The sequence below is a fragment of the Hippopotamus amphibius genome, chromosome 7 (genome assembly GCF_030028045.1).
Source record: "Hippopotamus amphibius kiboko isolate mHipAmp2 chromosome 7, mHipAmp2.hap2, whole genome shotgun sequence".
NCBI classification, from domain to species: Eukaryota; Metazoa; Chordata; class Mammalia; order Artiodactyla; family Hippopotamidae; genus Hippopotamus; species Hippopotamus amphibius.
Genome location: NC_080192.1, coordinates 5,713,804 through 5,730,180, shown reverse-complemented (window position 1 = coordinate 5,730,180; position 16,377 = coordinate 5,713,804). Strand labels below are relative to the sequence as shown.

Sequence of the window (16,377 nt, the reverse complement as noted above, 5' to 3'; positions counted from 1 at the left end):
TCTGCCTTCTTCCCCTGGACACACGTCCAGATTGCTTCTCCCAGCCTCCCTTTCAGGGGTGCAGCCACACGAAGGGATTCTGGCCAACAGAATTTGGGCAAAGCTATGGCCACATTTCCAGGCCTGGTCCTTACAAAGCTGACCAGATGGTCCTCTGTGCGCGTTTCCCTTCTCTGCTGGTAGACACATAAGATCAGGGGATGGTGGGGCTCCTGGTCCCTGAATGACTGTGGGCAGAGCTCCCCAACGCCCACACTAAATCATGACCTCATTATGGGGCAAGCCCCTGGGAGGTCGGCCTTGTCTGTGACCACAGCCAGCCTACCCTGACCCATACACCACTTGAGCTAACTTAGCAGAGCAGAGAGGCACAGAGCAGTTAAGTAACTTGACAGGGGCCACAGCTGTAAGGGGTGGAGGCACGTCTGGCTGCAGAGCTCTCAACCACTCACCACCCATGTCTAATAGCCGGCTAAACAAAAGCAGACAAAATTCTCATCTCCATCAGTTCGCAGCACAGGGGAGACATTTGTGTATTTAGTAATGTCAATACAAGTATAAAGAAACTTTAGCCAAAAGCAACAGTGAGTATCTCCCTCCAGGAACATGTCCCCCATCAGGAAGAGGGCTAAGCGAGCTCTCCTCCCACATGGGAACCCTCTCAGGGACACCTGACTCAGACAATTCTCATTCCTGAGGCTTGCACCCAGCTCCGGGGCTCATCCCGTCCCTCCCTGATGGAGACCACAGTCTCCAGACGCTCACCCCCACCAATCCCTTCTCTGAACTGCATCCTGACTCATCTTCCTAAAAGCACGGCTTGATTCACGTCATGGCCACTCAAACGTCATTGTTTCCGAATGTCTCGTTAATTGCCAGAAAGCGAGGACTGCAGCCAGGTGATCAGCCTCGCCTTTCCTTTCTCAGCTTGGAGCCCGGGTGCTGCTTGGAGAACGCCTCACCCTCCTCCTGCCCCGTGGGTCAGGCAGCCCTCCTGCCCGCTCTGGACGCTTGGAACTATTTTAGCATCTCTCCCACCATGACAGCTTCTCGCTCCTCTACGGCCCCAGCACCCCTGCTTTTATCTCCCTTTCTGCCCACCTGTCCCTCTCTGGCATTTATAACAGGCGACGCTGCACCCTGGTATTGGGGTGAGTGCTTCCTGCCCCGCAGCAGCTCCCCGAAGAGCATGATCTCACAGGCATCTCTGCATCACCCAAAAGGCCTGCATGGTGGGAGCTCCCCATATCTGCCTGCTGCACCCCATCTTCTGATTCCTCAGATGGACCCACGCATTTAGTCTACCAAAAGAGAAAATGGGTAGGGAGACCAAATTTGCCCTGTGTTGGAACTGATCTAAAAAAAATAAGGATTCTGTAAGAACTTCAAGTTGCTTTTCTATATTAGACACAAAACAGCCCACCTAATCCTAAACTCAGCCAACATTTCAGCTTTCCACTTTGAACAGATGAAAAGCTGAAGAACTGCATCAACTGCCCGTGAGCTTGCCCCCAGGAGGACACGCAATGCTGGAGTATGACCCTGGGGGATGCAAATGGCGACTAACATCATGAAGAAGGAAGTAATTCACAGACGGGTCTGGCACTTGGAAACGGGCCGCCTTGTTAGTGCACCTTGAAACCTAGACATCTACACAGGGAATGTTGTAACTGAGGGCCTGGTTCAAAAACAGCTAAATCTAAAGTACATTTTGAAAAATGTAGTCAATATTAGGTACTATTTTCAGGTTAAGACACATTTGGGAAAGTACTCCAAGTTGCCAAAAGTTTGGTTATTTTCTTCTAACAAATTACTGATCTTTTTTATAAAACAGCTGTGTGACACTGATTTCCATCTTTAGGTGAGGGGGAGAGACTTTTCCCTTTACCCACTGCAGGTCTGTCTACTGAGCTGGCTGTACTAGGGTTAAGTCTTTGGGGAGTGACTTAGTTCTCTGAAACAGTAACAGGATGTGGTCAAACTCCCGGTTCCCTGGAAATGCAAAACTCTCACGTTTAATACTGGTGACAGGGGTTTACCTGGCTTCCGTGTTCCTGAAGGCCAGCCTGTTGGCTAAGGCTGCTTCCTACAGGGGAACAGGACAGACAGAACAGTAGGAAAGCCATTCCTGGCCCCATCTGACCCCAGAGCAGTGATGAAAGCCTGTCGTTGAATTTGGCCATCAGGAAGAAAAAAAGCCAGTCTTCAAATACTACTCACCTCATCCACAGCTTCTCAAATTCTCTGGGTGTGAGGGGAATATCAAAACCGTACAGCGCGTTCTTTACATCCCGGCGTCGAAGAATGCCATTGCCCTCACTGTCGGTTTCGATAAAATTCTACAATATTACAAGATGGCATTTAATAACATACAAAATTGCTCAGACAGTATACAGGCTTTTCAATAGTCAGTATATGCAACAATCTAAGACATTCTTCTCCCATTCTTCCTGTTTAATTACCTTTTAATCTATGTCCCAGATACCCACCCCATTCCTGTAAAGAAGGTGGTAGAGCAAAACATGCACAACTGTGACATCCTAGAAGGGGTTTATTTCTGGGTAATGAGTGGTCTCAGGTGTGTGGCTTGGATTCTTCTCCCAACCAACAGCTTGTATTCAAACACTATTAGAAATAAGTGTCAACCAGAGCCTGGGAAGTGAGGCGTAGCCCACACTGCTTGGGGTTGTCATCTCCACGATGTGGTGAATTTGGCCGCCTGGCTGTCAGAGGGGAAAAGAGGGACGTGAGACTCTGGTTGTTATGACAACATGGTATGGTACCATCTTAATATCCCTGAAGGGTGCAAAAGGTGTCTGGGGATTTGTCAGGCATTTAAAGAACCACAGACTAGAAGAGCAGGTAGCACAGGGCGCTCAGCACTGCCTTAAGTTGTTTCCAAACAATCGCTCCTTTGCTCCTCCTTCTAATACACTGTGAGGAAGACACAATGGGTCCATATCCCAAGTCCTCTGCAAGCATCATATTTAACGGCAAAACCAGGAGACACTCCCTGTAAGATCGGGAACTGGACAGGAATATCCATCGCCCTCTATTCAACATTGTACTGGAGGTGCCAGCCAGTGCAGTTAAGCAAGTTTAAATTATTAAAGGTTTAACAACAGGGCAGGGAGAAATACAACTGTCATTTATTTACAGATGACATGACTGTATATATAGGAATACAAAGAATCCACAAATAAATTATTACAAGAGACTTTGGCAAGAAATCTGGATTTCTATATCAATATGCAAAATCAGCCATACTTTTATATATCAGGGATGGAAAATAAATTTTAAAAAGTAACATTTACAACAGCATCAAAAATAGGAAGTCCGAGGAATAAATATTACAAATGACAGTAAGACTTCTACACAGAAAAATCTAAAACTTTATTGAAATATATTTAAAAAGATGAAAATAAATGGAAATGTACTGTGTTCATTAATTGGAAGTCTCCATGTAGTAAAGATATGATTTCCTCCAAACACCCCAATAGTCTTTTTTTCCCTTCCTGATTCAAAAAGTCTTGGAGAACAAGGAGGAGGGACTTGCCTACCAGCTAATTAAGATATATTACTGAGTTATGGGGATTCTAAAGATGTGGTATTGGTGCCAGGACAGACAAACTGACCAATGGAACAGAAGGAAGAGCCCAGAAACACCCATGGGCCTGATGCAGGACAGCGGAGGCTCTGCGGATCAGTGGGAGAAAGATGGACTTGGCAGTGAATGGTGCCAGGACAAGGGATCTCCATACGGAAGAGAGGAATTGGATCCCTGCCTCACGGCACACATGAAACTTCCAGTGTTGATGTCAGGACCTGAATGTGAAGGGTGAGACTGTGATGCTGCTGGGGAGATGGCAGGAGAATATCTTCATGACTTCAGGGTAGGGTGTCTTCAACAAGAACTTTAGGGAGTAGTTTAAAATTTGACTACATTAAAAGAAGCACTTATATTTATCAAAAGATATCCTATGAAAACAAGAGAGGGTGTGGCTAAGATGGCGGAGTAGGAAGACCCTGAGCTCACCTCTTCCCAAGGACACACCAAAATTACAGCTATTTACAGAGAAACTATTGATGAGAAAAACCAGAAGACTAGCAGAAAAGGTCGTCTACAACTACAGCTATAAAGAAGAAACCACAGTGAGACCACAGAATCATGGTGTAGTCAAGACCCATACCCCTGGTAACCCACAAATGGGAGGATAGTTTTAATTGCAGAGGTTCTCCCCGAGAAGCAAGGAGTCTGAGCCCTACATTGGGCTCCCCAGTTTGGGGGCCCTGCACTGGGAAGACGAGCCCCCAGAACATTTGGTTTTGAAGGCCAGCGGGGCTTACTCTTGGGAGTACACGAGGGCCGAGGGCTGTGGGAAATAGAAACTCCACTTCCAAAGGGCACATCCAAAATCTCACATGCTCCAGGCCCCAGGGCAAAAGCAGTAATTTGAAAGGAGTCTGTGTCAGCCCCACCTGCTGATCTTGGAAGGCCTCCTGGAGAAACAGAAGGCACCTGGGGCTTGCCTGGGGACACAGACACTAGTGGCAGCCATTTTGGGGGAGCTCCTTCTACCACGTGGACACTGGTGTTGGCAAGTGCTATTTTGGAACCCACCCCTAGCTTATTAATGCGGGGACCCAGCCCGCCCCCCCGTCTGTCAGCACCAGTACTGGGATGCCTCAGGCCAAGCAACTAGCTGGGCAGAGACACAGCCCCACTCACCAGTAGGCCTGCTGCCCTGAGACCCCCTGAGCCCACAGCCACCCTGGGACCCAGCCCTGTAAAAACCAGGGTCCAGGACTCAGCCTCACATAGCGGTGCACTGGCACTAGCTCTGGGACCACCCTCACCATGAGTGGATAGGCATCAGCCCCAGGACTCCCAGGGCCTTGCAGCCAGAGATCTTGGGACCTGGCTCTGCCCACCAGTGGCCAGCACTAGCCCTAGGACCAGCCTTACCCACCAGTGGGTGAGCACAAGTCCCAGGACCCCCTGGTTCCTGACCCCACCCACCAGCCCCAGGACCACTGCAGCTCTTCAGACAGCCACCCTGGGATCTAGCCCCACCCACTAGCAGGCTGAAACCAGCTTCAAGACACCTCAGACCCCACAGAGAGCGGCCCCAGGATCCAGCCCCAATCACCAGTGGGCTAACAGCAGCTTTAGAACACCCCAGATCCTAGAGCCAGCTGTATCAGGAACTAGCCCTGACTACCAGCAGAGTGACACTAGATCCAGGATCCCCAGCCCTGCAACCACCCACTCCAGAACTTGGCTCTTCCCACCAGTGGGCCAGCACTAGCCCTAGGACCCCCTGGGGCCCTGTAGTCAGAAGCCTTATGACCCAGCTCTGCCCACCAGCAGCCAGTGGCCTCTGCACAAGGCAAGGCCTGGCAACCAACCAGATTGTGGCCAGCCATGCCTACCAGACCACCCACAGAAGTCAGCCTGGCACAACAGGAGGAGCCACACAGTCCACATAGGGGGCACCCTTAGAGCATATAGCTCTGGTGCTGCTGGGATGCATAAGATGTCTCCTACAAAAGGCTATACTTCTCCAGAGTCAGGAAACATACCAACCTACCAAATACACAGAAATAAAAGCAGCAAATTAGGCAAAATAAGGCCACTGAGGGATAAATTCCAAATGACGGGACAAGATAAAACCCCAGAAGAAGAACTAACTGAAGTAGAGACAAGTAAAGTACCCAATAGATATGAAACTATGATTGTAAAGATTCTCAAAGAACTCAGGAGAACAATGGATGAACACAGTGACCAGTTTAACAGGGTTAGAAGATAAAAGAAGAAGAACAAAACAGAGCTGAAGAGTACAATAATTGAAATTAAAAATACACTACAAGGAATCAACAGATTAGATAATACAGAGGAACAGATCAATGATCTGGAAGACAGAGTAGTGGAAATCACTGAAATGGAAGAGAAAAAAAAGAATAAAAAGAAACGAGGCCAGTTTAAGAGACCTCTGGGACAACATCAAGTGTACTAACATTTGCAATATAGGAATCCCATAAGGAGAAGAGTGAGAGAAAAGGGCAGAGAACATATTTGAAGACATAATAGCTGAAAACTTCCCTAACCTAGGAGAGGAAACAGACATCGACGTACAGGAATCACAGACAGTGCCAAACAGGATCAACGCAAAGAGGATCACACCAAGACACACTGTAATTAAAATGGCAAAAATTAAAGAGAGAATATTAAAAACAGCAAGGGAAAAGCAACCAGTTATGTACAAGGGAACTCCCACAAGGCTATCAGCTAATTTTTCAGCAGCAACTCTGCAGGCTAGAAGGGAGTGGTACAATATGTTTAAAGTAATGAAAGGAGAAAACCTACAACCAAGAATACTCTACCTGGCAAGGCTTTCATTCAGATTTGATGGAGAGATCAAAAAATGTTATAGACAAGCAAAGGTTAAAAGAGTTCAGCACTATCAAACCAGCTTTACAAGAAATGTTAAAGGGACTTCCCTAAGTGAAAAAGAAAAAGGTCACAACTAGAAACATGAAAATTACAAAAGAAGAAAGCTCATTGGTAAAGGCAAATACACAGTGAAGGTAGTAAATCAACCACGTGTAAAGCTAGTAGGAGGGTTAAAAGACAAAAGTAGTAAGATAATCTATACCCACAAAAAGTATTTAAGGGATACATACAAAAAAATAATATAATAAGATGTTGAAAACAGCAAATGTGTGTGTGTGTGGGGGGGGGGTTGTAAAATGCAGGATTCTTAAAATACATTTGAACTTAAGAGACCAGCAACCTAAAATAATCTCATATATATATATATATATATATATATATATATATATATGAGATTTTATATATATATATATATATATTGCTGGATATAACCTTCATAGTAATAACAAACCAAATATCTATAATAGATACACAGAAAAAAGAAAGGAATCCAAACATAACCCTAGAGATAGCCATCAAACCACAGTGGAATAGAAAAAAAAGAAGGATCAAAAAAGAACTATAAAAACAACTCCAAAACAATTAACAAAATGGCAATAAGTACATACCTATCAGCATTTATATTAAATGTAAATGGACTAAATGCTGGATAAAAAGACATAGAGTGGCTGAATGAATACAAAAACAAGACCCATATGTACATGTTGCCTACAAGAGACTAACTTCACCTCTAAAGACACATACAGACTGAAAGTGAGGGGATGGAAAAAGGTATCCCATGCAAATGCAAATGAAAAGAAACCTGGGGTAACAATACTTATATCAGATAAAATAGACTTTAAAGACTGTAACAAGAGACAATGAAGGACACTGCATAATGATCAAGGGATCAATAAAAAAAGATACCACAATTCTAAATACATGTGTACCCAATACAGAAGCACCAAAATACATGAAGCAAATAGACACATAAAAACAGACACACAGACCAATGGAACAGAATAGAGGGCCCAGACATGAACCTACACTTATACGGCCAGTTAATCTATGACAAAGGAAGCAAGAATATACAATGGGGAAAAGATAGCCTTTTCAATAAATGGTGTTGAGAAAATTGGACAGCTATATGCAAAAGAATCAAACTGGAGTACTTTCTCACACCATGCACAAAATAAATTCAAAATGGATTAAAGACTTAAATGTGACCTGAAACCATAAAACTTATAGAAGAAAACATAAGCAGTATTCTGACATCCATCTTAGTAGTGTTTTTTGGATATGTGTCCTCAGGCAAGGGAAACAAAAGCAAAAATAAACAAATGGGACTATATCAAACTCAAAAGCTTTTTCACAGCAGAGGAAACTGTCAACAAAACAAAAAGGCCACCTACTGAATGGGAGATGATATTTGCAAATGATATAATCTGATAAGGGATTAATCCGAAATATACAAAGAGCTCATAGAAGTCAACAACAAAAAAACAAATAACTCCATTTAAAAATGGAGTTGCAGCATCGTGTACAATAGCCAAGATATGGAAGCAACTTAAGTATCCATTGACAGATGAATGGATAAAGAAAATGTATGTATATATACAGACACAGACACACACACAATGGAATATTCCTGTACAGCCATAAAAAAAGGATGAAATCTTGCCATTTGTGACAACATGGATGGACGTGATAACATAGAGGGTGCTATGCAAAATGAAATAAGACAGAAAGACAAATACTGTATGATTTCACTTATGCATGGAATCTAAAAAAATAAAACAAATGAACAAACATAACAAAACAGAAACAGAGTTACAGATACAGAGAACCAACAGGTGGTTACCAGAGGAGAGGGGCTGAGAGGAGGAAAGAAATAGGTGAGGGAGATTAAAAGGTACAAACTTCCAGTTGCAAAATAAACGAGTCACAGGTATGAAATGTACAGTGTGGGTAATACAGTCAATAACTAAGTAATATCTTCATGGTGACACATCATAACTAAACTTCTCCTGGTGACCATTTAGAAATGTATAGAAGAAATATCACCATGCTGCGTAGCAGGAATTAACACACTGTGTTAGGTCAATTATACTTCAAAAACAAGCAAGCAAGCACATTCCTAGAAAAAGAGATCAGATCTGTGGTTACCAGAGGCAGGGGGTGGGGAGTGGGGGAGCTGGATGAAGGTGTTCAAAAGGTACTGCAAACTTCTCATTCTAAGATAAATAAGTACTAGGGATGTAACGTACGACATGGTAAATGCAATGAACACGGCTGTATGTTATATACAAAAGTTGGGAAGAGAGTAAATCCTAAGAACTCTTATCACATAATATTTTTGTATTTCTTTAATTTTGTATTTATATGAGATGATAGATGTTCACTAAACTTACTGTGATAATCACTTCACAACACATGTAAGTCACAGCATCACGCTGCACACCTTAAACTTACACAGTGCTGTATGTCAATTATATCTCAATAAAGCTGGAAAAAAGAATTTCATTTTTTTAAAGGGTGAAGACAGAACACAACTTGAGAGAACATATTTGTATCACACATCACTTACAAAAGACAACTGGCCAAACCAAGGAAAGCGTTCCCACTGACCAAGGAGAAGAAGGAGAAAAAGACAGACAAGCCAGCGTGAAAACTGTGAAAAGTCTCAAGCAAGCACTTCACCTGACCGATGAATAAGCAGATGAAAAGTTGCCCATCTCATCAGTAACCAGCAAATGCTAATTAAAACAGCAGTGAGCTACTGCCACACATCCACTGCAGGGGAAGAAGGTAAGGAGTCTGAGAGTCCCGCAGAGCCCTGTGACCCACAGTGCTGAAAATACTGACAGTCTGGCCCTTGACAAAAAGAGTGTAGCTCCCTGGTCTAAGACACTGTCCATATCCTATTCCTTCACCTGCATGCTGTTACATGGTGACATACAATCTGGGATATGAGGTGACTAGTTTAAACTTATCTAAACTAGACATATAGGACATACACAGTATAAAACATGTATGTTACATATACACACACATTATATATACATATATATTATTTTTATATTCCACTGTAGTGTCACAACTTAAAAAACAAGCTTAAAAAAATTAGGTCTGGAGGATTTCAAAGCCCCTCTAAAAACTTAGAGCACATAGCACACCAATGTGAATGTATTTCACACCACTGGAGCGGTACACTTGGAAATGGTTGAGATGGTAAATTTTATGTCATGTATATTTTACCGCAATTGTTAAAAAGCTGTGGCGTGTGCAGCCTGCTGTGACCCGTCCGCTGCCTCGCACCGAAGCCTCCTGCTCTGACCCCAGGCCTGACACATCTGTGCTGACTCTCCGCAGCCCCCACTGTACTGGTCAGTCCCACTCATCTTTCCCTTGGTTCAGTCCCAGCATCCTCCACATCCCAGCACCCTGTCCAACACCTGCTCATCTTTCAAGTGGCCTCTTCTCGGCTACCCCATTATACACAAGCCACCTGCATGGTAATACACACCATTCTTTAGACTTCTCATTGGTGTTTACACCACAGGTCTCTTGGGGGCAGAGACCATGTCTTTATTTTTTTTTTGTCGTTGAGTCTTTCGTACCCTACAACAGTGCATAGTTAGCTCATAATAATGTTTGCTGAAGAAGCCAATGAACTTATTTTCCAAAAATGCTTACATAGAAATGAGCACATTTAGCTGCCCCCAAATGGGACGACTCCTGCGTGCTTCTGAGAACTCAGCTGGAGGTGCCCCCAGCAGCACATGGCAAAGTGGGGAGCCCTGTGACCCTATGTCAAGGTCACTAGTTGACTGAACACTGAATCCATGTTCAAGTTCAAACCAGTTCTACTGGAGAATACATCCTGTAGGATATTAGCAGGTCCTGTCTGGTGAATTCCCAACAGAAATGCAGCAGAAGGGCGACAAACTCCACACCTTTGGTCACTTTCACCATCCCTAAATGCCCGGACCCAGAAGTGAAGAGCTGGGATGTGAGTGCCGCCGTGTGAGGACGCCTGTCTCATCACCAGGTGGTCCAGCGGGAACACTGCTGAAATTATTTCCGTGTCATACTTTGTGCCGGTTTAGAATACAGAACGAATTCCTTCAGTGCTTTACTCAATGTAAACCCAGAGCATGGCAGAAATGTCCACAGGTGCAGGGTCATTTAGTCCTGCAGGGGCCAGTGAGGCTTGGTTCTGGACAAAGCGCGTCCCTGGACCCCAGCCCCTTCAGACCCCTCTGGTCCCTCTTCCTCTGTAACCTCCGTGTCTCCTCCCCTCCCCAGTCCTGCCAGGCTCAGTTCTAGAAGAGACGAGGAGGTTTCCACCAGACACACCGAGGCTGCCGGGTGAGCAGTGCGGCGCTTAGGTCCCCCCCACCCCCGCCCCCAGCCAAACCTCGTCTCAGGTTCCGCACAACATCGAGGACGAAGGCGGCTACGAGGGGCCGTGGAATCCAGGTGGAGGGAGAGTCCACACGGACGGGGAGGAGGTCACCCAGCCAGGAGGCCGGGACGGGGGGTCGGGGGGGCCCGCAGGGTGTCGTGGAGCTGAGGGTGGAGGCGTTTCAGGAAGGATGGACCAAACAAGGCGGAAATGAAGACGTCCTCAGCCCCCGGCCACTCCCCACAGCGCGCTCTTTCAGCGCCCGCTGTCTGCTTTGTTAATAATCTGCCACCTGCCCTGGTCCTGAGTTCCGCCAGGCGGGAGCCGGGCACAAACCCCTGCGCCGTGAGCTTGTGCGAAGTCAGAGCAGGGTCAGGTGAAGCTGCGGAGGGCCCTGGACCTGGCCCTTGGGAGTCCCTGGGCCCAGGGAGAGCAGTGTCCAGAGCAGGCCCAGGGCAGGTGGCCACCCTGGAGTCAGACCTCAGGGAGGGGGCTGCTCCCGTGAGAGGTGGGAGGGCAGGGCAGGTGAGAGGGGAGGCAGGCTGGGGAGAAGGGGGCTTTTTCCTGAGGAAGTCAGGCCAGAGGCAGTGTGAAGGCCAGAGAGGAGCAGGGATGGGGCGGGCAGGTGGCAGACAGGGTCAGGTGGTGGGCTTTGCCCTCTCCCTGACTGGCACTGCTGTGCCCTGCATGGCCACCCACCATTGACGGTCCAGAGCTTGCCCTGCAGTCCTCGACCCAGAGGACTGCTCTGGACGGCTGGCCCGACCTCGCTCCAGGTGCTTTGCTGGCCTGGGCTGGGACAGTCCACGCTACGAGGACGGGGACCGGGGAGAGGCAGCCTGGGTGCTTCACAAGATGTAAAAGCAGGACTTCACATCAGGCACAGGCCAAGAGAGAGCGAACACAGAAAGAAAATGGCCACATGAAACAAAGCGGAGACATTCTTTAGAATAGTGGAAAAACACTTCTGTAATGCAGTTTACAAATACTTTTTAAAGTGGTTATTGTGTCCTTGTTGCGTTGAGAAATGGTGACCCCACATCCTAGATTTCAGGATGACCCAGGCGTGCATTTGGGATCTCGTGTCCTGCACACACAGTTGTTAATGTTAGAGTATGTTTCCCATCTCAGCACCATAATCACAATTTACACGATTGCACATGGAGGATATTTGCCTTCAAAATGTGCTTTCTATAATTTTGGCAAGACAGGAAGAAATACCTCTTTAAAAAGCATGTTTAGGCAGATGGCTAACAAACACACGAAAAGGTGCTCAGCATCACTAATCATTAGAGAAATGCAAGTCAAAGCCACAATGAGGTATCACCTCACACCAGTCAGAATGGCCATCATCAAAAACTCTAGAAACAACTCCCTCTTGCAAGAGCACCGGAATTACAACCAAATGCTGAACAATCATCCACAGAAAGATACTGGGACTCACCAAAAAAGACACCCCACATTCAGAGACAAAGGAGAAGCCGCAATGAGATGGTAGGAGGGGTGTAATCGCGTTAAAATCAAATTCCATAAATGCTGGGTGTATGTCTCACAAAGTGGAGAACAGTTATACTGCAGAAGTCCACCCACTAAAGTGACAGTTCTGAGCCTCATGTCAGGCTTCCCAATCTGGGAGTCCAGCAATGGGAGGAGGAATCCCCAGAGAATCAGACTTTGAGAGCCAGTGGGATTTGATTGCAGGACCTCCACAGGACTGGGGGAAACAGAGACTCCACTCTTGGAGGGCACACAAAAAAGTGTGCTCACCAGGACCCAGGGGGAAGGAGCAGTAACCCCACAGGAGACTGAACCAGACCTACCTGCTGGTGTTGGAGGGTTGCCTGCAGAGGTGGGGGGCAGCTATGGCTCAATGAGGAGACAGGGGCACTGGCAGCAGGGGTTCTAGGAAGTGCTCATTGGCATGAGCCCTCCCAGAGTCCACCATTAGCCCCACCAAAGAGCCTGTAAGCTCCAGTGCTAAGCAGCCTCAGGCCAAACAACCAACAAGGTGGAAACACAGCCCCACCCATTAGCAGACAAGAAGATTAAAGTTTTACTGACCTCTGCCCACCAAATCGGATTAAAGTCTTACTGAATTCTGCCCACCCAGCCCTACCCACCATCAGTCCCTCCCACCAGGAAGCACCCACAAGCCTCCTAGATAGCTTCCTCCACAACGGGGCAGACAGCAGTATCAAGCAGTATCAGCAGTATTTTGTCTTGTGGAACTGAAAACCACAGCCACAGAAAGACAGAAAAAACGAAAAAGCAGAGGACTTTGTACCAGATGAAGGGACAGGATAAAACCCCAGAAAAACAACTCAATGAAGAGGAGATAGGCACCCCTACAGAAAAAGAATTCAGAATAATGATGGTGAAGATGATCCAGGACTTTGAAAAAAGACTGGATGCAAAGATAGAAAAGTTTACCAAAGATCTAGAAGAATTAATGAGCAAACAAACAGAGATATGCAACACAATAACTGAAATGAAAAATATGCTAGAAGGAACCAACAGCAGATTAACAGGCAGAAGGGCGAATAAGTGACCTGGAAGACAGAATGGTGAAAATCACTGATCCGGAAAAGAATAAGGAAAAAAGAATGAAAAGAACTGAAGACAGCCTAAAATACCTCTGGGACAATGTTAAAGGCACCAACATTCGCATTATAGGGGTCCCAGAAGGAGACGAGAGAGAGAAAGGACCCGAGAAAATATTGGAAGAGATTATAGTTGATAACTTCCCTAACATGGGAAAGGAAATAGCTACCCAAGTCCAGGAAGCGCAGAGAGTCCCAGGCAGGATAAACCCAAGGAGAAACACGCCAAGACATATCGTAGTCAAACTGACAAAAATTAAAGACAGAGAAATGTTATTAAAAGCAACAAGGGAAAAACGACAAATAACATACAAGGGAATGCCTATAAGGGTAACAGCTGATTTCTCAGCAGAAACTCTGCAAGCCAGAAGGGAGTGGCATGATATATTTCAAGTGATGAAAGGGAAGAACCTACAACCAAGAATACTCTACCCAGCAAGGATCTCATTCAGACTCGATGGAGAAATCAAAAGCTTTACAGACAAGCAACAGCTAAGAAAATTCAGCACCACCAAACCAGCCCTACAACAAATGCTAAAGGAACTTCTCTAAGCGGAAAACATAAGAGAAGAAAAGGACCTACAGAAACAAAAAGAAAACAATTAAGAAAATGGTAATAGGAACATACATATCAATAATTACCTTGAATGTAAATGGACTAAATGCACCAACCAAAAGACACAGACTGGCTGAATGGATACAAAAACAAGACCCATATATATGCTGTCTCCAAGAGACCCACTTCAGACCTGGGGACACACACAGACTGAAAGTGAGGGGATGGAAAAAGATATTCCATGCAAATGGAAATCAAAAGAAAGCTGGAGTAGCAATAGTCACATCAGATAAAATAGACTTTAAAATAAAAAATGTTACAAGAGACAAGAAAGGACATTACATAAAGATCAAGGGATCCATCGAAGAAGAGGAGATAAAAATTATAAACATATATGCACCCAATATAGGAGCACCTCAATACATAAGGCAAATGCTAACAACTGTGAAAGAGGAAATGCAAGGCAGAAATAGAGACAAAGATGTAGAAAACAAACACATGGACGCCAAGTGGGGAAAGCGGGGAGGATTGGCGGGGGATGAATTGGGAGATTGGGATACCAAATTGTACACTCTAAATATATGCTGTTTATTGTCTGTTAACTGTATCTCAATAAAAGTTCTTAAAAAAATAAATAAAAAAGCATGTTTATAACTGTGTAAAAATAAGAATGATAGTGTCTTACATTTTTCATTTAAATTTTTAATTCATATCAAACATGAGATAAAGTCAGGAATTTCAGTCCATGTAACTTTTACAATTACTACGTTTTCTAAAGATCAATTGACCTTGAATGTGAGAATTTATTTTGAAAAAGTATTTTATGAATAAAAGGAGTCCCTAAATTGGTATACAAAGTTGCTTTGCCATCTCAGTGACTGGATCAAAACAGCTCTATCGTCCCAATCGTCTTGGAACATTGCAATAGATTCCCTTTCTTTTTAAGGAAATAATCATTTTCTTACCTTAGACAAGTCTGACCATCTGGTTTTTGCTTTGGTAACAAGGTACTGATGAGCCTGTTCACAAGCGAGTTCTGAATCTGTGACCTTCTGCTTTGGTCTTAAAAGAAAAGAAATTATAAATAATTCTGTTTAAATTTAATGGACTCATTAATCTCCCAAGGGGTTCCCCTACCCCAGTTTGTTTCAAAGATAGCGTTAAAGTCTGCTATTTCACATCTGGTCTAACTTAATTCTTAAAATACAGTCCATTTCCCCGGCTGCATGTTAGGGAAATCTCCTTAAATTATAGGAGTCCTTGTTTATTTCCAGATAAATGCTGTTCAACTTTTCCTGCAGGTCACAAAACAAAAAGGGCTCATTTATTCCCAGAGGTATAAAAAACAAACTGTAACATTGTCTTTGGATGAAAACAACTGAAACCGTTATTTCTGAGTGTACAAGCTGGCATGATAACGCAGACCAAAGCAAACAGGCAGGAACACTGGGGGAGCGTGATCTACAGACTCTCAGTCTCAGTTCAAGTTCAGAGGTTAGCTTTGCGGGATGTAAAACTCTACTCACAGAATGATGGGCGCCAAGGACACTTTAAAAAAAAGACTGTGGCTAGGCCACCAGGGAAGACTGCAGCTGAAGGAGCTTGGGGTGCCCTGGATCCTTGCACTCACTAACACAAATTAGGGACGCGTGAAACTCTGTAAAACCCTTCGCCACTTCTCTCTCTGCCGTCGCCTTGCTCCAAACTGCACTCACACACAGGAGCGTGGGTGATCAGTGCATCTTGCCTGAGGGTGAGTAAGGCGGACACCTGAGCGAGGCCCCACAGGGACCCTCATGGGATGTTGCCCTCAAGGGAATCTGGAAAACCAGGGTGGGGACGGCAAACAAGCCCCACGTCGCCCTTTTAAAGAAGTGCTATTCATGCTCCAGCAGACGGGCTGCTTCTATGGAAAAAAAATCTAAAGTCAACCAGCACGCTGCCAGCTGAGAAAGTGCAGCAGTCAGAGGCTGACGTGATCCCCAAAGACGTGCGGCTTTGCAGCTGACCCTCTGTAGGTGACGCCGGGTGGGGAGCACTGTGGTTTCAGGGTAATCGTGGCCTCCACGAGCTCTGCGACCAGTCAGGCTGGAACTAAAGAGTCTGGGTTTTCGCAGCCGTGCTGGCAATGCCACCCCACTTTGCAAAAAGGGATGCCGTGGTTTAGAGAGGTGAAATCGCCTGCCAAAATTGCACAGCCAGGACCGGGGATCCTGGTGCTCAAAATCAGGGCCCTCCCATGCCACAGGCGAGACTTTCTCACCACTTTCATAGCACCTGAAGCTGCAGTTTTGGTAGCCCTCTAACTGTACTCTTCAGAGGAAAGGATCCATTAGAAACTACATTTCACAGAGGTGAGGGCCACCTGTGGCTTTTACAC

At 45.4% G+C, this 16,377-nt stretch overlaps 1 protein-coding gene across 1 annotated transcript in view; it reads right to left on the bottom strand.

Annotated features, from left to right (window-relative positions):
* EFCAB6 (EF-hand calcium binding domain 6) overlaps nt 1-16,377 on the bottom strand; it is a 253,258-nt gene that overhangs the window by 67,987 nt on the left and 168,894 nt on the right. The window contains exons 20-21 of the mRNA XM_057743330.1: nt 14,963-15,059; nt 2,221-2,339 (exon numbers count right to left, since the gene is read on the bottom strand). Coding sequence (XP_057599313.1) covers nt 2,221-2,339; nt 14,963-15,059 — 216 coding nt within the window. The remainder of the gene's footprint in view (nt 1-2,220; nt 2,340-14,962; nt 15,060-16,377) is intronic.